General features: G+C 45.8%; 1 protein-coding gene across 3 annotated transcripts in view; it reads left to right on the top strand.

The window, feature by feature from the left end:
* The first annotated feature begins 285 nt into the window (after positions 1 to 285).
* Positions 286 to 23,679, top strand: part of CHKA (choline kinase alpha) — a 61,938-nt gene continuing 38,544 nt past the window's right edge. For 2 of the 3 annotated variants that reach the window (XM_081238596.1, XM_081238595.1), the window contains exon 1: positions 287 to 763. In XM_081238596.1, the coding sequence (XP_081094722.1) occupies positions 438 to 763 (326 nt within the window). In that variant the 5' untranslated portion in view covers positions 287 to 437. Of the gene's footprint in view, positions 764 to 23,679 lie in introns of all 3 variants that reach the window. The other variant, XM_081238594.1, reaches the window with a different exon arrangement.

Genomic DNA, 23,679 nt, shown 5'->3' with positions numbered 1-23,679 from the left:
AGGCCCCGCCTCCCGAGGCCGCAGGAAACGAGACGGCGGGGGGAGGCCGTGTGCTGACGCAGCCAATGGGGAGAAGGCGTGGCGAGGGCGGAGGCGATTGTGATGCGCCGGGCCGACGGACGGCGGCCAATCAGCGGCGAGAGCGAGGGCGGGCTATGACGCGGACAGCGCTCCTCGTGCGGCGGCAGTATAGGAGCGAGCGCTACGGCCAGTAGGACCAGCCGAGCGCCGCCGCTACCCGCCGCTTGCCGCCTCCACGCCGCCGCCGCCCCGTGCCCGCCCGCCGCACCCCCAACCGCCGCCGCCCCCGGCCTGCCCGTCAGCGAGCGGGCAAGCGGCCTCCGCGCCCGCTCTCCGTGAGGGGGGCATCCAGCCGGATCCTGAGCCTCGAGCTCTCGCGTTGCGGTCGACCGCGCCTCCTCGGCCGCCTGCCCGGCATGAAGACCAAGTTCTGCAACGGGGGCGAGGCGGAGCCCTCGCCGCTCGGGCTGTTGCTGAGCTGCGGCAGCGGCAGCGCGACCCCGGCGCCCGGCGTGGGGCAGCAGCGCGACGCCGCCAGTGACCTCGAGCCCAAGCAGCTGGGCGGGCGGCAGCCGCAGCTCGCGCTGCCCCCGCCGCCGCCGCTGCCTCTGCCCCCGCCGCCGCCGGCCGACGATCAGCCCGAGCCCAGGACGCGGCGCAGGGCCTATCTGTGGTGCAAGGAGTTCCTGTCCGGCGCCTGGCGGGGCCTTCGCGAGGACCAGTTCCACATCAGTGTCATCAGGTCGGTGTCGGCGGCGCGCCGGGGTGGGCGGGAGGGAGGGCTGCGCGGACGCGGTCGGGTGACGCTGGCCGGGGGCGGAGTCTGAGGTCGGGGGCGGGGCCGGGGGGCTCTGCGGCCCGCGAAGCCACCTTTCAGGAGCCTTTGTGAAATCCAGGCCAAATCCCGTGAAACGGGCCCCCGAAGACCCTCCAGAAGGCAGGCTGTTGAAAACATGCCGCTTTCGTGGGAAAACAGGTCTCTTCTAAGGAGAACAGTACTGTTCAGTCACAAAGTACATTTTGTCCAGAAGCTTAAACTGTGTCTAGCAAGTCCCTTTGGGTTTAGGGCCTTGAATGAAGGAGGGATGTTTTGGCTGGCTTAAAAAAATCACTTGGTGACTTACTTTTAGTTCTTCAAGTCCACGATTAGGTTTTTCCCACTGAAAGAGACATTTGTTAGCGGTGAGGGGGTGACGTTTGTTAGTTCTCCACTAACCACTCAGACATGTAGGTGTGTGACCAGCCAAAGTTAGCATGTGTGGCTCAAAAGATAACTAAGAGTAAAGTAGAAAGAATTTCTCCCCCTTTTTTAAGCTTAAAAAAACTAATCATAAGTTTAAATTACGAAAAAAGTAAGTTTGTATGTATTCAGACTTAACAGCAAAACATAAACTCGGTTTTTGTCCATCCTGCTCCCCTGAGATGATCACTTAACATTTAGTGGGTTTACTTCTATTGAGACCTTTAAAAATGTGTTTTCTTTTTCTGCTAATTTTCTTGTAACTGGTTGACCAGGTTGAGTGCAGTATCTAGAAACTGGCTGGCTGGCTGCCACCGATAAGCCCCAAATCCAGTTTTAGTCATTTGATTCCTTTTCTGTGCCCAGTGCTTCGCCAGAGCCGCAAATGCAGCAAAATTAACTGAGCTTCACTTTCTTTTTGTGCCTGTGGCCTCCCTGACAGATATGCCTAGGAGCAGTGAGAATCATAAAGGTAGAAAGAGAAAAGAAAACCAAAGAATTGCTTAATGAAACCTTTTTTTTTTTTTTTTCCTGAAATGAAACTGTCTCCCAAACTATCACATTTAGTTAGGCCTGAAAATTCTCAGTGAGAAGATCATCCTAGGCCATGTGATCTTCAGGTCATCCAGCTGTAAAATGGAAAACGTAGAGGTGCAGTGACTTGCCTGAGGTCAGTGGCTCTGTGCTGACATCAGAGTGAGCTGCCAGGTCTCTTGAACCCATCTCCTACTCCAGTGCTCTTGCCTGTTGCCTATGAAAGCGTTTTGGACACCCTGGATCCAGCTGTAAGATGTTTTCGAGGTGCTTTTCTGGGGAGTGTCACTCATTAGATAAACCTTTGTGTTTTTGCTCAAACCTGACATTCTAAAAGCGTTGAGGATGCCGATGAAAAAACTAATTGATGGTCAATCTAAGAAAGAAATGGAAAATTTTATTCAAGTCAGACTGAGGATTATAACCCGGAGACAGCCTTTCAGAGAGCTCAGAGAACTGTTCTGAAGAGGTAAAGGGGGAGACCCAAATATATGTGATTGTTGCAAAGGGGGTGCGTGCAGTCAGGCACACATCTCAGCAGAAGGTCGCTGACAGTTGTGAGGAATGACTTCTTAGTTAATGCTCTTAGTGCCTTTCTAAGTGTGGGAAGGTGCAAGAATAAAATATTTCTACAGAAAATATAATATCTCTCTGAGGGTCAGTTCTGTCATTTTTCTGAGGGCACAAAGTACTTCATCCTGATCTTTGCCCTGAATTCCTTTCAGGGTGTATTGTAAGTCAGCGACTACAGTGGCTAATGATTTGATTCTTGTTGAACTGGGTAGTGGGCAGGATTCTTTATTCTACAGTCCCTTCCCTTTCTGTTGTAATTTCAACCAAGGTTTGGGAGGCATTTCGTGACCAATCTGTCCCACTGCGTTAAGGATGCTCATTCCCAGGTCAGGCGAAGATTTCGTTGATAGGCCACTCAATGTGCTGTTAGTGGACTAGGTCCTGTTAACAGTAGCGAAAAGCCTCTGGACCACCTATCTTAGTAGTCTGTTATGCTCCAGGAAAAGTTTCCTTCTTTTTAAAAAAAAAAAAAAATTTTTTTTATTATTTATTTTTGGCTGTGTTGGGTCTTTGTTGCTGTGCGCAGGCTTTCTCTAGTTGTGGTGAGCGGGGGCTACTCTTCGTTGCGGTGCACGGGCTTCTCATTGCGGTGGCTTCTCATTGCGAAGCACGGGCTCTAGGCACGCAGGCTTCAGTAGTTGTGGCACACGGACTCAGTAGTTGTGGTGAGTGGGCTCTAGAGCACAGGCTCAGTAGTTGTGGCGCATGGGCTTACTTGCTCCGCGGCATGTGGGATCTTCCCGGACCAGGGCTCGAACCGGTGTCCCCTGCATTGGCGGGTGGCTTCTTAACTACTGCGCCACCAGGGAAACCCCAAAGGTTCCTTCTTGTTGCTTCTTCCCATATCTAGAGCTATACTATTATAATCGTTGGTCTTATAGAACTCGAAGTTCGGTCAATCATTTCAACTTGGCTAATTATCATTAATTTTATTGGAGGCTTAGTCACACACTTGGTAATGCAAGAAACAGTAATCTTGTAAAATAGGCAGAATACTGGTAATATAGCTAGTGACATTAATAAGATCATAAGTAAGTATTTAAGCTAAGAACTTCCATTAGGTTTGGCCCAGTATCACCCCAGGTCGTCTGACCAGTCTGTTCTGGGCCAGTTGCTGTCTTTAAGGGAAATAATATACTGGCATTGTATGTGAAGTTCACCAAAGATGTCTTCAAGTGCAAGGTGAGTGAGTGGTGGGTCATTGTGACCCCTAACAGGATTGGGAAAGGAGTTACATGGTTGGCTCCAGAAGAAGAAAAATTGATCTTTATGGTTGAGCAGGTATTTCCGCTATCGGGGAGGTCTGGTAAACGCATAATGCAGATGCGCGATGCACAGCAGAGGGGAGGGAGGAGGCCAAATGGGCAGAGAAAAATTTTATGTTTAAATTTTTCTTGTCTTGCCTTAAAATATGAATTTTTATTTCATCAAGGATGTTTTGTTTGTTTTCTCCAGGAATCAGTGGTCTTGGAAGACACAGCTTTCCTTTTGGTTTGGTGGACCTTTTAAAATAATGTTGTATGGTGTGATACACTGCCTCTCAGTCCTGTTTTCTGGAATAAAATGTAGTTATGGAATGAGTTTAACAAGGAGAAAAGAGGTGATTTAGGATATGGGAAAGTGGGTGATGCCTAGCTTTAAAAAAAAGGCAAAAGAGGTGGTTCAAGTGGGGAAAGATATACACTTGATTGAAATTCAGTGGCCCTCCATAACCAGTCCATGTACAGGTTCTGGCTGTCACATGTTCCTGATCCGTCTCTCCAGCCCCAGCTTTTTGCTGAGTGCTGGTCCATCTGGGGTGGATGAGACCTCACTGCCTCAGCGCAGTCCATCCAGTCTGTCCCACACTTGACCCTTCTGCTCCTCCCCACCCTGGAATATGCTTCTCCTGCTTCTTTTCTTTGAGTTATTAACAGCAGCTGGCTGGTGCCTCAGGATTATTTCTCACCCTTTGCATTGGCTCAGAAAGCCCTCCTCAGCACTCGGTGGCAACTAAACCCTAGTGAACTGCTTTTGTGCCCACACCTCCGGTCTGCTCCAGGCCCGCTGTCCTTGCTTAGACCCTGTAACAGGAGGCACCTGTGGATATCCTTGTGCTTTGGGTGACCCCCCCCACTCCATTCTATATCCCATTGCCAGGGATTTCTCAAATATCCTGACTCCTTTGTTTCAAAGTTTACTGTGGCGTCCTGTAGCTGGAGAATAAAATCCAAACTTGTTTGCATGGTTTATACTTGGGCCCCAGCCTTAATTTTTCAGGGTGCTTCTTTTTTTGTTGCTGTTTTAAAATCATTCCCTTCCCCTAACCAGCAGCAACTAACAGTGAGCTAGTTACACTTGTCCTTGCACTTCTGGAATGAGCTTTGTGTTTTGTCTCCAGACTTGTCTTTGCTCCTATACTCTGCTTGGCAGCCTGGTGTCTGCCCTTTTTTTTTTTTAAAATAAATTTATTTATGTGTTTAATTTTTGGCTGCGTTGGGTCCTTGTTGCTGCACATGGGCTTTCTTTTAGTTGCAGTGACCAGGGGCTACTCTTGGTTGCAGTGTGTGGGCTTCTCATTGCGGTGGCTTCTCTTGCTGCAGAGCACGGGCTCTAGGCGCACAGGCTTCAGTAGTTGTGGCACACAGGCTTAGTTGCTCCGTGGCATGTGGGATCTTCCTGGACCAGGGCTCCAACCTGCGTCCCCTGCACCAACAGGCGGATTCTTAACCACTGCGCCACCAGGGAAACCTCCTGGTGTCTGCTTTTTTTTTTTTTTTTTTTTGCGGTACGCGGGCCTCTCAGTATTGTGGCCTGTCCCGCTGCGGAGCAAAGGCTCCGGACATGCAGGCCCAGCGGCCATGGCTCACCGGCCCAGCTGCTCCGCGGCACGTGGGATCCTTCTGGACCGGGGCACGAACCCGCGTCCCCCGCATCAGCAGGCGGACTCCCAACCACTGCGCCACCAGGGAAGCCCTGGTGTCTGCTTTTAAAATACCTCCTTCAAGGCCTAACTTAGAGAGCCAGACAGAATTAGTTTCTTCCTCGTTTAGGTTTCTTCCATAGCACTTCATGCATACACACCTTTATGTCACAGCACTTACCACATTGTGTGTGTTTATTCGTTCAAGTCTGTTAGATTGAATTCCTAGAGGGCATGTCGTGTTCATCTTTGTATCTCCAGTAGTAGAAGAGTGCCTGACTTTAGCCCCTGGATTTTAGCTTAAATTGGCTTCTTTGCTGTCCTCCTAATGTGATTACAGGGCTCTTTGTAATCAGGCTACTGGTTGCCTGAGTCCCTCCAGCTACGAGTGGTATAGGGAAAGATAAAAATTACCGTAACATGAAAATTGTCATTAATGTACTGACCACTTGGAAATTTTGTCCATGCCTGGACATCACAGCTGAACACTAGCTTCTGTCTCTGCCCATCAAATCAGCGTTTGTTATCATCACTCTTATTGCTGGTGGATAAAACAGTCACGGTGAGTTGTGAAATGAAATTGTAAATCTTGCAAAAGATGCAAGATATCATGAAGTTTGATGAAAGGTATGTTTGTGGACTATTGAAGTTTTACACACATCTCCCCACAGACCCACTACCAGTTGAGAAATGATAGGATAGATGGTACCATGGGCCCTTCAAAACCAGATCATTTAAATATCAAAAAGACAGAGAGGGCCTTGAAAAGACTGGCGAAGTCCTCAGCTGTATTTGCAAAAGTATACAGTAAAAGTCAGAGGAGGAGTGAATTGTGCTTTATGGTGCTATCTTAAAGGGTTATGAAAAAATTATGCCAAAACTCCCTACTTGATTTCCTTTATATGTACATAGTTACTTTGATAATCTAAATTATATTACATGTAAAGACATAAATAATTCTGTTTCATTTTTCTTTTTTTTTTTTTTTTTTTTTTTTTTTTGCGTTATGCGGGCCTCTCACTGTTGTGGCCTCTCCCCCCGCGGAGCGCAGGCTCCGGACGCACAGGCTCAGCGGCCATGGCTCACGGGCCCAGCCGCTCTGCGGCATGTGGGATCTTCCCAGACCGGGGCACGAACCCGTGTCCCCTGCATCGGCAGGCGGACTCTCAACCACCGCGCCACCAGGGAAGCCCTGTTTCATTTTTCAAGATAAAGTTTCATTTACACTTTGTTTTTACTACACACTGTGAAAATTTGGTCCCTTAAGGGGCCTTACTTCTTTTTTAAAAAAAGTTAATAAACTTAACTTTTTTTTAGAGCAGTTTTAGATTCACAGCCAAATTGGGCAGAAAGTACAGAGAGTTCCCATTATACCCCCCCTCCCCCCACAGCCTCTCTCACTGTTGACATCATTCTTCTCCTGCAGTGGTACATTTGTTGCAGTCCACGAACCTACCCTGACACATCATTATCACCCAAAGTCCACAGTTTACATTAGGGTTCACTCTGGGCGGTGTACCTTGTACAGGTTTGGACAAATGTATAATGGTGTATACTATAATCCACCATTGTAGGATCCTATAGAATAGCCTCATGGCCCAAAAAGTCCTCTGTCCTCTGCCGATTTATCCCTCCCTCCCCTCAATCCCTGACCTTTTTAGTGTCTCCATAGTTTTGCCTTTTCTAGAATGTCATATGGTTGGAATCATACAGTGTAGCCTTTTCAGATTGTCTTCTTTCATTTAATAATACGCATGTAAGTTTGCTCCGTGTCTTTTCATGGCTTGATAGCATATTTTGTTTTAGTGCTGAATCATATTCTGTTGTATGGGCGTACCACAGTTTATCCATTTGCCTGCTGAAGGATATCTTTTTTTTTTTAAGTCTTTATTGAATTTGTTACAATATTGCTTCTGTTTTATGTTTTGGTTTTTTGGCCCCAAGGCATGTGGGATCTTAGCTCCCTGACAATGGATCAAACACGTACCCCTTGCATTGGAAGGTGAAGTCTTAACCACTGGACCTCCAGGGAAGTCCCGGAAGGATGTCTTGATTGCTTCCAAGTTTTGACAGATACGAATACAGCTGTTACGAACATCTGTGTGCAGGTTTTTCTCTGGACATCTTTTCAGTTCATTTGGGTAAATACCAACAAGCCCAGGTGCTGGATTATATGGTAAGAGTATGTTTAGTTTGGTAAGAAACTGCCAAACCATCTTCCAAAGTGGCTGCACCATTTTGCATCGCCACCACCAATGAATGAGAGTTCCTGTTGTTCCACATCCTCACCAGCATTTGGTGTTGTCAGTATTCTGGATTTTGGCCATTCTAGTAGGTGTGTAGTGGTGGCTTGTTTTAATTTGTGATTCTCTAAAGGCAAATGATGTTGAGCATCTTTTCCTATGCTTACTTGCCATCTGTGTATCTTCCTTGCTCAGGTGGTTGCTTGGATCTTCCGCCCTTTTTTTTTTTTTTTTTCCTTGCAGTACGTGGGCCTCTCACTGTTGTGGCCTCTCCCGTTGTGGAGCACAGGCTCCGGACTCACAGGCTCAGTGGCCACGGCTCACGGGCCCAGCCGCTCTGCGGCATGTGGGATCTTCCCGGACCGGGGCACAAACCCGCGTCCCCTGCATCGGCAGGCGGACTCCCAACCACTGCGCCACCAGGGAAGCCCCCACCCATTTTTAATCAGGTTGTTTCCTTATTGTTGAATTTCAAGAGTTCTTTGAATATTTTGGATAATAGTCCTTTATCAGATGTCTGTTGCAAATATTTCCTTCCAATTTGTGGCTTGCTTTACATTCTCTTGATAGTGTCTTTTGCAGAGGAGAATTTTTTAATGTTAATGAAGTCCAGCTTATCAGTTATTTCTTTCAGGGATCATGTCTCTGGAGTTGTATCTAAAACATCATCACCATACCCAAGGTCAACTAGATTTTCTTTAATGTTATGTTCTAGTTTTATAGTTTTGCATCTTACATTTAGGTCAGTGATCCATTTTGAGTTAATTTTTGTGAAGGTGTAAGGTCTGTGTCTAGATTTCGTTTTTTTGGCTGGGGCTGTCCAGTCCTTCCAGCACCATTTGTTGAAAAGACTATCCTTTCTCCACAGTATTGTTTTTGCTCTTTGTCAAGATCAGTTGGCTGTATTGATGTGGGTCTGTTTCTGGCCTCTGCATTCTGTTCCATTGATTTATTTGTCTTTTCTTTTTCTTTTGGCCAGTATCACGCTATCTTGATTCCTGTAGCTTTATAGTAAGTCTTGAAATCTGTACGATCAGTCCTCAGACTTGGTTCTTCTTCAGTATGGAGTTGGCTATTCTAGGTCTTTTGCTTCTCCATGTAACTTCAGAATCAGTTTGTTGATATGCACAAAATAACTTGCTGGGATTTTTTATTGGGATTGCATTGAATCTATAAATCCAGTAGGGAAGAACTGACATCTTGACAATATTGAGTCTTCCTGTTCACAAACATGGAGTATCTCTCCATTTATTTAGTTCTTTGATATCTTTCGTTAGAATTTTGTAGTTTTCCTCATATAGATCTTGTACATATTTTGTTAGATTTATACCTCAGTACTTAATTTGGGGGGGGGCGCTAATGTAAATGGTAACACATCTTTAATTTCATTGTCTACTTGTTCATTGCTGGTATACAGGAAAGCAACTGATTTTTGTATATTGACCTTGTGTCGCATAACCTTGCTATAATTGCTTATTAACTCCAGGAGTTTTTTTCTTCAGTCTAGTCTCTTGGCTTGCTCATCTCTGACCCTTATGCCCACGGTCTCCTTCCTGGTTTTCCTCTCTGGCGGAGCCTGGCAGTCAGCCTAGACTCCCTCCATGATCTCACCATCCTCTGTCCACTGGCAGGGAATCTTGTACCGCCCTAGGACAGCCCTCATCTTCAGCTTTGCATTAGCCCATCTTGCATCCAAGCCAGACTGCCACCTCCCTGTAAATCAGCATTCACTCATCTCATTGTGCCTAGTACGTTTTTTGTTGAATATCACAGTAGTCCAGGGCCTGGTGATGAAACAATAAAAACATAAGGCCCAGGAGGTCCATGTGGGCTAGAAGAGCTGTGGGGCACTTTGTGGAGAAAGTGGGAGCGTCCCTGAACTCTGAAAGGTGGAAGGACCTTTCAGGTGGGAAGAGGAGGTAGAGGTGTGCTGTGTCCCTAGGATGCTAAGGTTGGTGGCTTGAAATGGGTATTTTAGAAATACTTTCTGAGGGACATTTGGTAATGTCCGGACACATTTTTGATTGTCACGATTTCGTGGTGGTTGTGGTGGTGGTGGTGGTATTACTGGCATCTAGTGGGTAGAGGGCAGGGATACTGCTCGACATCCTACAGTGCGCAGGACAGCGCTTTCCTCTCCGTGCCCTGAATGTGGACAGTGCTGAGGTTGAGCAGCCTGGAGCAGAGGACTGAAGACCGAGCTTTTCTCTGTCCCGCACACTCTTTTTTTTAAAAAATAAATTTATTTATTTTATTTATTTATTTTTGGCTGTGTTGGGTCTTCGTTGCTGCACGTGGGCTTTCTCTAGTTGTGGCGAGTGGGGGCTACTCTTTGTTGCGGTTCGCGGGCTTCTCATTGTGGGGACTTCTCTTGTTGCAGAGCACGGGCTCTAGGCACATGGGCTTCAGCAGTTGCAGCATGTGGGCTTCAGTAGTTGTGGCATGTGGGCTTCAGTAGCTGTGGCTCACAGGCTCAGTAGTTGTGGCTCACGGGCTTAGTTGCTCCGTGGCGTGTGGGGTCTTCCTGGACCAGGGCTCGAACCTGTGCCCCCTGCATTGGCAGGTGGATTCTTAACCACTGCACCACCAGGGAAGCTCTGTCCCACACACTCTTAAAGATTGATAATAAGCAACTGACATTATCTCCTGTAATCTTCACAGACCCCTAGTAGATACTCTTACACCATCTTACAGAGTAATTTGCCCAAGACCATGCAGCTGTCTGCAGAGCCAGCAGCCCACCTGGGACAAAGCCTGTTCTCATAACTGTGCCTGCAGACTTGGTGTTGAGAGAGCTGGGAGTTAAGACACCTGTTCCTGATTACTGTGTATTGCGCTGTCATTTTACTGAAGTGCTTTCTTCCCCCTGAGCTGTGGTCGTTTCAAGTTGAATTTTAGATGGTTAGAAGAAATTTTGCAAAGATCTCCTTTTTTCTTGTTTGTGCTGTAAATTCAGTAGCTCTTTTGATATTATGCTGTCTTCTATTTTCCGTGCAGGCCCTGAACCTTAGGGGGACTGAGTCCTTTGTGTGCTGGGCTTTTCGCCATGTTACTTGTGGACAGTTTGCAGAGGTTTCAGTGGCCTTTTTGGTTTTCAGCAAAGTACAGTTGGTTAGGTGCAGACGAGAAATTTCCCATCTCAGTTTAGCAGGTGAAAACCTTTGTGTTAGAGGCTTCTCTGGAGCAGGCAGTGTCTCAGGTTTCTCGTTGTCTGAGCTGACTCACCTAGATGGACTCCTTTTCCAAATGGTTAAAAATACATAGATGTTTTTGATGAATGAATGGACGAGCAGAGTGTGGCATATACCTGCAATCAGATATTATTCAGCTTTGATAAAAAGGAGATTCTGACACGTTACAACATGGCTGAACCTGGAGGACGTTCTGCTAAGTGAAGTAAGCCAGTCACAAAAAGACAAATATTGTATGATGTCACTGCTGTGAGGTCCCTAGAGAAGTCAAATTCATAGGGACACAGTATCCTGGTGGGTGCCCGGGGCTGGAGGATGGGGAACGGGGAGTTAGCGTTTAAAGGGCACAGAGTGTCAGCTTTATGGGATGAACAGTTCTGGAGGTAGAAGATGGTGATGGTTGCACAAGAATGTGAATGTACTTAATGCCACTGAACTGTACACTTACCAGTGTTTAAGATGGCAAATTGTATGTTATGTGTGTTCCACCTCAACTTAAATACTGGGAAAAAAGTAATCTAGGTGTTTGACGTGAGGAATGGCATATTTCAAGACCTTGGGCTCTTCACCAACTTGTTGTATCACTACAGCATGCATTTTCCCCACGGAGAATGCTGTAGAATAAAACAGAAATAACCTTGTTAAGACCTGGTAAGTCTACAAATAAAGGATACAAGCCATTTGTAAAGCTACTTGTATTAAATACATGTTGCTAAAATAAAAACTATGTTATACAGTAGACCACTATGTAGTGAAGTGATTTTACTCCAAAACTTAAAAACTTGTTTCTGTGGGGCAAAGAGAGTCCACACAGTAGTGCAGAGGCCCTCTCCCCTGCATTCACTTTATCACTTGTAGTTAAAATTGCCAACTACTTCCTGTCACACACTGAGTACTTGAAGCACAGGGTGTGACATTCCCAAGTGCCTGGGACCTGCCCCGTGTAGACCAGCTTCCTGCTGCCGTGTTAAAGTGACACACAACACAGCACGAATGGACCACGTCTACTGGACTGTTCGGCCTTATCATTGACTCGGATTTGACCTCCTTTCTACACATGGAGTATATTTTCAATCTATGAGAACTTTTCAGAGCAAGCAAACTTGAATGATAGCTTTTATAGCCAACACCTGCCAGTAGCATTCAGTGTTTTTCGCAAGGTGGGTGAACAGCCTGGGGAGGATTTGTGAAGCGGCCAGGAGCCAAGATGCCATCTTGCCCTGCGGCTTCGTGGCTGGAGAGGGAGTCATGAGGGAAGGGCCATGCCGTGGTCCCACCCTGAGGACTGAGCTTTAGAAGGTGGGGAGCTGGAAGGGTAGTTTTTACAGTTGCTGTGGCCCAGCCACCTTCCTTTGCTTCCCCACGTTACGACTGAGTACTCTGTGTGTTTGAGTGGGGAGCCCCCTTGCCGCCTCTGGCCTCCTGGGTAGAGTACAGCTGTGCCATAAATGGTGAGCTGATAATGGTGAGACCTTTAAGTCAGGGGTGTGTCCTCATTTGCCTCGTGGCGGGGAAATGTTCATTTTCTTCCCCCTCCTTGAAAATCTCCACTGCCATTAAGTCTGGAAATGGACTGTACTTTATCCCAAATGTGAGAGTAACCTGTTTGAATTGTAGTGACCTGTTAGCAAGTTAAGAGGATCTGGATGATTCTGTGCCTTACCGGGGTTTGGGGGTTTGTCCTGTGTTTCGGCAACATGTAAATTTCCCCGAGATGCTTCACTGTCTAACACAGTTGACTTCTGTTGGAAAGGATTGCGCTTCAGGTTCTGGAACAGTGGGGCTACCGTAGAAAAAGATGAGTTGGGGGAGGAGAGAATCAACTTGCCTAAACCTAGAACTGCCTCTAAAGTTGCAGGTTGGAAAAGTCACCAAGAAACAAATTGATCATTACTATTATAGATGGATATCAGTGAAAAACATTTTGGCTTTTTAAAGGGCTCAGTCAGGCAGTTCAGGGCTGAAAATGAGGCCCGGGCCTAAAAATCCTGAAACATACACGGGGTATTATCTGTTATGTGACTAGAGGAAAGAAATTAGCAGGAAAGATTCAATTAACTGGAGCCCAAGTTACTAAACATTTTCCTTAATTTTTTTTTAAGAGAAAGTGTGAAAATAAGAAATAGCAATATTACTTTAAGCATTAAGAACATTCCCTGGCCTGCCTTGGAAGCCGTTCACATCTGAGTTCCTCTGTGTGTGTCTTAACCTCCCTAGCACTCTGTAGTGATATTTCATGTTCAGAATATGGGCCCCAGGCCAGTGAGGGGCTTGAAACATGAACAGGTACATCACATTTGCCACCCTATATTTAAGGCGGGAACGGAGGGAGGTACAAAGAGTTTTTAGATTTTCCACAGGAGTGTTTTATGTGTTAGCCTCTAATTATCTTGTGGTTAGGATGGTACTTCATAGGGACCTGATGATTAACCAGGAAATCAGTTGACTGGGATAGCTCCCTCCTTGAGCATTCATTCCTTTTATTTGTGAAGGGATTACAGAGGACAGTTGGAAAAAAACAAGGGTTATTTTTGCTCACTTTGTTAAAGAAAAGAAATCTTTGAGTAGATAATCAGTGTACTGGCTTTAAGATTCAAACATTACGAAAGGGCGTCTTTCTCCCACCTCTGACCCCGGTGCCTCTCCCTAGAAGCAAGCACTTCCAGAGAGATGTCATGCATACATTAGTATATGTGGGTGTATTCATCTCTTCAGCAAACTCTGAGAGCTGCAATGTGCTAGGTCCTGTGCGAGGGGCTGAGAATGTGTAGCTTCCCCTTCCTCTTTAATACTTAACAGTAGATCACTTTTTTTGCACTAAAAGCAGCACTGTGTCTTGGAGGTTGTTTTGTATTGGTATTTACTGAGCTACCTTATTCTTTTGAATAGCCATATAGTGTTATATTTTAATTGAAATAGCGTTTTGATCTTTTCAGGACAGTTTGAATGCTAGAACTTCTGCTTTGTTAAGTTAATCATGGTAATAAAAGATTCCATTCATTAAGTGCTTGCTCTTGCCAGGTACTACCTGTTGTGCTTATCTCATTTAATCCGGGCAGTGAGCCTCAGGGAGAGGAATTCTTTTTTTTAAGATAAAAGTTACTTTATTTTTATTTATTTGTTTATTTTTGGCTGTGTTGGGTCTTTGTTTCTGCACGAGGGCTTTCTCTAGTTGGGGCGAGCGGGGGCCACTCTTCATTGCAGTGCGCGGGCCTTTCACTGTCGCTCCAGATGTGCAAGCTCAGTAGTTGTGGCTCACGGGCCTAGTTGTTCCGCGGCATGTGGGATCTTCCCAGACCAGGGCTTGAACCCATGTCCCCTGCATTGGCAGGCAGATTCTCAACCACTGTGCCACCAGGGAAGCCCCAAGGGAGAGGAATTCTTAACCCCAGGGGCTCAGAGAGGCTGAGTAGCTTGCCAGGAGTTAAAGTGTTAATAAGTGGTGACTTCTGTCTAGTTCTAACACAGTATGATGGTTATTTCAGCTAGTCACTCAGGTATGCATTTCAGTTTAGGCAGAGATAACATACACCTGTCTTTATTTTTGCCCAGATTTTTTGTGATAAGCAATTCTCTACAATAGTACCTATTGCTTGCGAGTTATGTGCAAAAGTATCCTGAGAGTATGATGTCTGGCAAGGACTTCAAATGACCTTGAGCGTGTTGACGAGTCCTGTATTTTAGGTGAGTAATAAAGTCAAGTGGCATATCTCCCCTGAGTTCCAGTCAGTGCTCGCATGGGTTAGAAACCTCTGCAGGCATGCATCCTGTCACAGTCCAGGGCCAAGTGACATTCATATAGACGAGTCATGTGGAGAAGGCAGGGGTCCCCCCAGGTGTCTGACCTTTTCAGGGACCCTGTTTCACTGATGAGAAGTTCAAACAGACCTGGTTTGTGAATCACCCTTTGTCTGTTTTGGACTGTGAATAAGGGTGAGTAGGATTCTGTAGGGTGTACACATGATGGCAGGTAATTAATGCCTGAAGTTACGGTTGTGGCCTTTTACTGCTTTCCCCTGCACATAGGCTACTGGAAATTTCATCTCTTCCGAGTCTTCCTCTCTTAGTTTTCCTGCGTTGCGTTTGGCCTGCCAGCACAGGGTGGAATTCAGGATGCTGCACTAAAGAGTACTGTGGAAGCCACCCGGTTCAGAGATGTTCACAACTACTGAAGCATAATTTTAAAACTTTGAAAAATCCAGAGATTATGAACAGCACTGAAGTGAGCCAGTCGGCAGGGGGAGGGCAAAGGGCACGGGAGGCCAGCGTTGGCAAACCTCCCCTCCCCAGGCTTTATTCTGGAATCTTTTCTCTTGATGGTTTTGACAGTGGCCTGGATGCCTGGATGGTGGAAGGTGCCTGGGCTGTGGAAACCAGGTAATGGGAGAGTGGAGGAGAAGGCGGTGGGCTCTGTGTGTGTGTGGGGGGGGGCCCTCCCTGACAGGCCTCAAACTGGGGGGCTGCGGGAGTAGGCCGCAGAAAGATAGGTGGGGAGGAGAAAAAGAAGTGTATGGCCAGGACCAGAGGGAAGCACCTTTGGTCGTGCTGGTGGGGGACAGGTGCCACCTCCAAATAGAGTTACAGGTAGGTGTGGGAAGCTGGAAACCTAGTGTAACCACAGAGGTTTCCTGAAACTCGGTAACTTCTCTCATTCCAAAGTCCTTAGTAATGCTTCTTCTTTTTCCAGATCCTAAAATCAGAGGCACCTTTTTAAGGGCTTGATTTCTCCTAGGGTCTAGCAGTTTCATTGGAAGTGTTCACTACTTGGGAGCAGCTTTTAATCAAATGGTGATTGCCATGGATCATACACACGGAGCTTCATATTAAGAGGACGGTCATTCATAGGTTCAAATAAATCAATGAATGGTCGATTTAATAAACTACTTAAGGCAAGTTATCACTGGTTTAGAAAGGAAAAAAACAGCATTATTGAGATGTAATTCACGTCATATAAAATTCACCCTTTTAAATGGTACAGTTCAGTGTTTTTTAGTATTTTTACAGAGTTACACAGCGATCACTGCTGTTTTTTCAGAGCACTTTCATCACCTCCGAATGAAACCCTGTACCATTAGTATTCTCTTCCCGTTCTCCCCTCTCCCTAGCTCCTGGCAACCACTGATCTACTTAATTTTTATGGATTTGTCTTTTCTGGATATTTCATATAGATGGAATCATACAACATGCATGGCCTTTTGTGACCAGTTTCTCTCACTGAGCATCATGTTTTCTAGGTTTGTCCGTGTTGTAGCGTGTATTGGTACTTCATTCCTTTCTATGGCTGAATAATATTTCATCGCTTGATCTACCACAGTTTATTTATTCATTCATTATTGATCGACATTTGGATTCTTTCCCTTTTTGGCTATTATAAACATTTGTGTTCAGTGTTTGTGAGGACATATGTTTTCATTTCTCTTGGGTATATGTCTAGGAGTGAAATTGCTGGGTCATTTGGTAACTCAACATTTAACTTTTTGAAGATGTCACTGATCTTTTGAGCCCTCTGTCAGAGGATCTCCACAGACCCCAACAAATATCCCTATTGAGTTTGAGAGGATATTGGACAAGATTATTGTTGCTTTGACCCATCGTGATCTTTTTACCAGCGCCTTTTTTCCCCCTTGCTTCCAGTGATCTTGGTTTTATACATATACTAAATTACCAACTGATTTTTGAGAAGAGTTCATTATAGTATATGCTGGTGATTGTGTATTAGATGCCATAAAGTTTTATGTGAAACAACCTCTCTTTATTAAAAATTACAAACATTTATAAAGTAGTAAAGAATAAAATTTTGAAAATAATAAAATAGCTTTATCAAATCTGAACATTTGGCTTCGGGTTCCCTTCTTTTGCCCAGAGGTAACCACCATTTTGCACTGGTGTTAAAATTCTGTTTCATTCTGAAATAAGATTCTGATCTTTAGAACAGAATTTTGAAGTCTTTTATAACCTGTGTATTTGGTCTAAGTGCTGGAACATTAGAGCATTTTTTGTGACAGGTGTACTTGTAGTAGGGTGGTTCACGTATGGGAGGTTAATAATCCTGTGAGTCATGGAGCCTTTGGTTCCTGTTTGACCGTAGGTAACCAGTTGTCATCTAGGCTTCTATTTTAAGAAGACCTTTCACACCAGGAAGGCGTGATGATATTTCCTGCCGTGAAGAGCTTTGAGAGGAAGTAGCATCAAATGCCAGATCTTAGTTTCGTGGAGTGGTTTTTGTTTTGAAATGATTTTGTGGAATTTGTCAGGGTTCTTTTAAAATTAATTGCAATCAGGCTTCCCTGGTGGCGCAGTGGTTGGGAATCCACCTGCCAATGCAGGGGACACAGGTTCGAGCCCTGGTCCGGGAGGAATCCCACATGCCACGGAGCAACTAAGCCCGTGCGCCACAGCTACTGAGCCTGGGCTCTCGAGCCTTCGAGCCACAGCTACTGAAGCCCGCGTGCCTAGAGCCCGTGCTCCGCAACAGGAGAGGCCACTGCAGTGAGAAGCCCGCGCACAGCAACGAAGACCCAGCGCAGCCATAAGTAAATAAATTAATTAATTAAAAAATAAAAAGGGAAATCTCTTTTAAAAACATAAAAATAAATAAATAAATAAATAAATAAACAAAATTAATTACAATCAATATGATGCCAACTGTGACACAGTTTCTTTGACCCGTTTCTGGATCAACTAAAATTTTAGATTATCTGCTGTTTTACATCTTCCAGTTTTCTTTTCTCCTCTTAATGATTAGTGCAGTTAATTGTATCACTTCATTTGAGGCAGGTAATGAATTGACATTTATCAGTTTGGGGGGAAGTTACTTAGCATAGAATCACTAAGGTGTATCATCAAGAAATCCATTTAAATAAAGTTGCTAACTTTCAGTATGTTTCATAGTTTATTTTCATTAACTATTTTTCCCTTATTGATGTACTTACAAATATTCTCTTTGCAATAATTTTTTAACTTTAAAATATTTCATGCCATTTGTTAACTTTATGTATATCTTGAAGCATTAAAAAATTTCATTATCTTCACTAGCAATTTAATGTTTTAAAAAATTATATTTTTGATAATATCAAGTTTTAATTGATTAAAAAACAGGTCAAACGAGATATGAGACAGGAGTTCTGACACCACTGACAGGTGAAGAGTGAACCGGTGTGGCTCTGTTTTAGGACACTTTGGCAGTAGGCATCAAGAAATTTTAAAATGGTAGTGCCCTTTGGTCCAGAAAACCCAGCTTTAAAGGATCTCCTCAGATTGTGCATAAAGATTGACATATAGGTATACATTTTGTAGAGTTGTGTGTAGAAGTAAAAAATAATGGGAAAACTCTATCTTTAGCATTAGGCAATCGGTTAAACCATGCTGTATCTTTTTTTTTTTTTTTTTTTTTTTTGCTGTACGTGGGCCTCTTACTGTTGTGGCCTCTCCCGTCACGTAGCACAGGCTCCGGATGCGCAGGCTCAGCGGCCATGGCTCACGGGCCTAGCCGCTCCACGGCATGTGGGATCCTCCCGGACTGGGGCATGAACCCATGTCCCCTGCATTGGCAGGTGCACTCTCAACCACTGCGCCACCAGGGAAGCCCCATGATCCCAATTTTAATAAAAAAAGAAATTGGGAAAAGGAGCTTAGGAAAATGACAAGAAAAAAAAATATACTACAGTGTTCAAAGTGGTTATATTTGAATAATAGAATTTGGGGAAGTAGTTGTCTTTTTTATTTTGGGGGCGTCTTTCAGATTCATGTACACTCAACTTATTGGAACCTGGCTTTTAAAATCTGAAAGTCAAACAATTTAATACACGTTAAAGCAGCCTACTTTAGTTGCTTCAACAACTGATAAACTTAATTGAATTTGAAAAAATATGCCAGGTCACCCAGGTTCTTCATCACTTGTGGTGTGTAGGTGGTCTTGAATGTGCCAAAAGCAGCACTGCACTACCAAGCAACTGCTTTGTGGCTCTGTTTTCACAAATCCATTTTCTTTAGCATATAAACCAGTTAGCCTTTTGGTTCTTCAGTTTGGAGTTGGTTCTTTGTTTTGTTTTTGCACGGTTTCTTCTCAAATATCCTTTATGTTCTATGTGTGTTGTCATTTGATGAGTCAAATTATTCTCAACTGTAAGTTAATTCTTGATAAGCTGTGTATCAAGAGAAATTGAAATTATGATTTTCGCATCTGATCAGCATCCTGTAAAAGCAGCTCTGTATTCTGCTCGTTATTCCATTGGTACTGTTTGAGGGACCTGTTGGGTGAGGATTAGGGACGCACTCTCAGCTGGATCCCTAGGGCACTGGTTAGAATTCCTGCCAGCAGTGACTTCTCTTTTCAGTGTCCTACCTGCCATGGCTTGCTTACATATGTTGAATATGAAATAAATATGTTATTCTCATCTTATTTGATATTTTGCTTATGTGAGTATCTCTGCGCCTCCTAAATTTAATTATGACATGTATGTTTATTATAAAGATCTTCTGCCACATGATAAAAAGGTTGAAGTTTCAGACTTCTTTGGAATCCTTGAGCATTCCTGGGGTTTTACTTGGAAGGATATTCTTGACAAATCCCGTGGTAAATTGGCTGTTGTATTTCTGCTGTCGTTTCTGTGGCATACCTTCCCATCGTATCTTCTTCCTAGTTGTATTATTGAGCTCATTAGTGTCTGACTTTTTTCTAGGTGTTTTCTGACAGTTTGGGTCATCTGTGACAATGACATTGTTTCATTAATTTTGCGGTACGCGGGCCTCTCACTGTTGTGGCCTCTCCCGTTGTGGAGCACGGGCTCTGGACGCGCAGGCTCAGCGGCCATGGCTCACGGGCCCAGCCGCTCCGCAGCCTGTGGGATCCTCCCGGACCGGGGCACGAACCCGTGTCCCCTGCATCGGCAGGCGGACTCTCAACCACTGCGCCACCAGGGAAGCCCTGTTTCATTTATTTTGATCGTCACTTGAAAATCATCCACGTTTTACTTCTTCCCACTAGGGCCTATTGGGTGAGCAGCTCCAGATAATACAAGAGATGAAGGATTTCCAGGTTATGGGCTTGTTTGTGGCCAAGCCGGCCTGCTTTCCTTCTTTGGGACTCTGGGAATAAACTGAATCGAGTTACACAGCTTAGAACAGTAGCTCATCTGTTTGCTCTTGCCGTGGACTGAGCTTTCGAGAGGATGTGACGGGAAGGAAAACCAGGCCTTTTAACTGATGTCACGCCTGTCCTGTTGCTTGGTAGCCGGAAGCCCGTGCTGGCTGTGCCTGGATATGGCAGGCCCTTGCGACAAGCCATGCACTGGGGGCGCGGGCCTGAGTGGAGGGGAAGGGAGAAGCCTGCCCGTCTGCCTCTGCGCCTGCTTGCCTCCCGTGTCCTCCTGAGCCGGGGTGGACAGCTAGCTTGCCTCCCGGGAAAGGAGGTCCTTATTCTTGAAGAGGTTCTCACATGCCATGATTGCTTTCCTTTAAATAAGCTGTTGAAAAATATTCTTTAAGATGACTTTTATTTACATCTGTGAAACGTTGTTTCTGTAGAAGCACATTCAAGTTTCACTGGTGAAGAAAAATGAGATTTTTTTTTCCTTTCTAAACCATTGAGATATAGTTCACGTATCACATACTTCACCTGCTTAAATTGTAGGATTCAGTGGTTTTTGGTATATGGGTGGTTTTTTTTTTTTTTTTTTTTTTGGCCGTGCAGCATGTGGGATCTTAGATCCCCCACCAGGGATTGAACCCGCATCCCCTGCATTGGAAGCTCAGGGTCTTAACCAGTGGACTGCCAGGGAAGTCCTAGCATAGGATTTTTAATATATCCACAGGTATGTGCAGCCATCACCACAATCAGTTTTAGAACAATTTCATACCTCACAAGGAAACCCTGTCCCCTTTAGCCCCCTCCTGCCCTAGCCCTAGGCACCCACTCTGCAGATTTCCTCGTTCTAGACATTTCATACGAATGGAATCATTTAATATCTGGTCTTTTGTTCTGGCTTCTTTCACTGAGCGTGTTTTTTTTTTTGTTTTTTTTTTTTCTTTTTGCGGTATGCGGGCCTCTCACTCTTGTGGCCTCTCCCGTTGCAGAGCACAGGCTCCGGATGCGCAGGCCCAGCGGCCATGGCTCACGGGCCCAGCCGCTCCGCGGCATATGGGATCCTCCCAGACCGGGGCACGAACCCGTATCCCCTGCATCGGCAGGCGGACTCTCAACCACTGCGCCACCAGGGAGGCCCACTGAGCATGTTTTTAAGGTTCATCCATGTTGTAGCATGTGTCAGGACTTCATTCCTTTTTTTAAAATTGTGGTAAAATATGCATGGCATAAAATTTACCATTTTAACCATATTTAAGTGTATAGTTTAGTGGCATTAAGTCGGTCACGTTGTTGTTCAACCATCACCACTGTTCATCGCAAGAATGTTTTCATTTTGCTAAACGGAACTTCTGTGCCCGTTAAACCGTAATTCCTCATCACTGCTGGTAACGCCTCTTTGAATTCATTAGCTCACTCCGAATCTGTTTTAGTTATTTTGTGTGTGTTTCCTGGAATGAGGTATGTCCTTTTGAAGTCTAGCCCTGCTGACAGCTTGATTTTAGTGCTGTGAGACCTGTCTAGAGGCATCTGACCTCCAGAACTGTAAGATAATAAATGTGTGTTTGTTTGTTCGTTTAAATTTATGTTTGTTTTTTTAAATTTATTTAGTTATTTATTTTTGGCTGTGCTGGGTCTTCGTTGCTTCGCGCAGGCTTTCTCTAGTTGCGGCGAGCGGGGGCTACTCTTCCTTGTGGTGCGTGGGCTTCTCATTGCCATGGCTTCTCTTGTTGCAGAGCACGGGCTCTAGGCGCGCGGGCTTCAGTAGTTGTGGCTTGTGGGCTCTAGAGCTCAGGCTCCATAGTTGTGGCGCATGGGCCTAGTTGCTCTGCGGCATGTGGGATCTTCCCGGACCAGGGCTCGAACCTGCGTCCCCCACATTGGCGGGCGGACTCTTAACCACTGCGCCACCAGGGAAGCCCTGTGTATTTAAAGCCACGAAGTTTGTGGTCGTAAGTGACAGCAGCCACAGGAACAGAGACATTTGTCTTATGCAAGTTAGCACAGACCCGTCCTGACGTCGGGCTCCTGTGATGGATGGCGGTTCCCGCAGCACCACTGTGTGTCTGGCATGGCACGTGGTGCCCTCCTGCTTGTGTCCCATCTCTCAGCATGAGGGTTAAAAGCAAGGATTCTGGAGCCAGATGCCGTCTTCCGTTGTGGCTCTGCCACTTTCTTGCTTTGTTTCCTCCTCTGTGTGGTGGAGGCAGTACTGTCACTGCCCTGTAGGTGGTCCGGAGGATGGAATGACCCCACCCTTGTTGCATCCTCAGGACGTTGCGGCCCCAGGGCTCCATGACCCTGAGGTCTTACAGTGACTAGATTTAAGTGCTGCTCCTTTACAGAGGAGTGCATTTTTCAGGGTCTCAGAGGTTTAGCACCGTGCCCAAGATTACACAGCTAGTAAGTGCAGAGCTAGGGTTTGAATTGGCTCCCTGGCTCTGAAGCCTGTGGCTTTTCTTTTACATGATGCCCTCTCCCAGGAAGAGGGGACTGTCCCTTGGGGAGCTTACAGTCTAAATTAGAGAGCCAAGGCTGACCGCCAGCCTGTTAGAGAACAATGTAAGGTGGTCAGTTACCAAATGTAACAGGGAGGAGTTTGGAGAAGGGAGATTCTGGGAGAGTGCTGTGGGTCATTGTCATTTTCAGAAAATCTCTATTGAGCATCCACCATCTGGGGCCACTGGGCCTTGAGAATTGAAGTTAGATGTGACCCCTGTCTTCTGGAGCTAGCAGGGAAGACAGCAAAAGATTCTTGAGGAGGTTGGACTTGGAACTTGGTTTTAAACAGTAGGTAGTTTTTATTGTTTTATAAACTTATTTATTTTATTCATTTATTTTTGTCTGTGTTGGGTCTTTGTTGCTGCACGCGGGCTTTCTCTAGTTGCGACGAGTGGGGGCTACTCTTCGTTGTGGTGGGTGGGCTTCTCATTGTGGTGGCTTCTCGTTGCGGAGCATGGGCTCTAGGCACACGGGCTTCAGCAGTTGTGGCACGCGGGCTTCAGTAGTTGTGGCTCGTGGGCTCTAGAGCGCAGGCTTAGTAGTTGTGGCGCACAGCCTTAGTTGCTCCGCGGCATGTGGGATCTTCCTGGACCAGGGCTCAAACCCGTGTCCCCCTGCATTGGCAGGCAGATTCTTAACCACTGTGCTACCAGGGAAGCCCAGTAGGTAGTTTTTAGATGGCAGAGAAGAGTGAGGAGTTTCCAGACTGGAAGAACAGGAGTAAGTGGATGTGGTGACGCTGTATCAGTTACTACTAGGTTTAGCTGCTTGTAACAGAGGACCCCAGAGTCATAGTGGTTAAACAACATAGAAATTTATTTCCGTTGTGCATTAAAGAGGTCCAGGAGTAGCCAGGCTGAGCAGGTGTGGTGGCTTCACAGCTTGATGGGGATGCAGACTCCTTTCAACTAACCGCTCTGCTATTTCTAGGATGTGGCCGTTAATCTTGTGATCTAAGAAGCTGTTAAAGCTCTGGCCACATGTGCTAGTTAGGATCCTAGCAAGAAAATGGAAACACCACTAGGATTTCAGCAGCCATAGAGCATTTAATATAGGGAATTGGGTGAACAGGCGGTGGAGAACCAAAAAAGCAAAAAGGGAACAGAAGTGATTAAAATAAGGAATACGAAGTGTGCAGGAAGCAGGCTCCTGGGGCTGGGGGACAAGGGAAGAGGTTGGGGTGATCAGAACCTGGAAGCTGAGAGGAGGGGCCCACAGAGTTGGGATCCCCACCTCCAAGGAGAGGGCACTGCTTGGCTATTGCTGGGGACCCTGAGGCTGGTGCTGGGGTCGCCCAAAGCAGTGAGGATGGGAACGGGCGGGTTGCTGCCACAGCACGCGGGCAGGAACGGCAGGCAGACACGTCTGCCGCCAGAACCTGATGAATGGGA

Source organism: Mesoplodon bidens (genome assembly GCF_964165515.1).
Source record: "Mesoplodon bidens genome assembly, chromosome: 7".
NCBI classification, from domain to species: domain Eukaryota; kingdom Metazoa; phylum Chordata; class Mammalia; order Artiodactyla; family Ziphiidae; genus Mesoplodon; species Mesoplodon bidens.
Note: the sequence above shows the minus strand (reverse complement) of the source record. Positions and strands in the feature narration are given on the sequence as shown.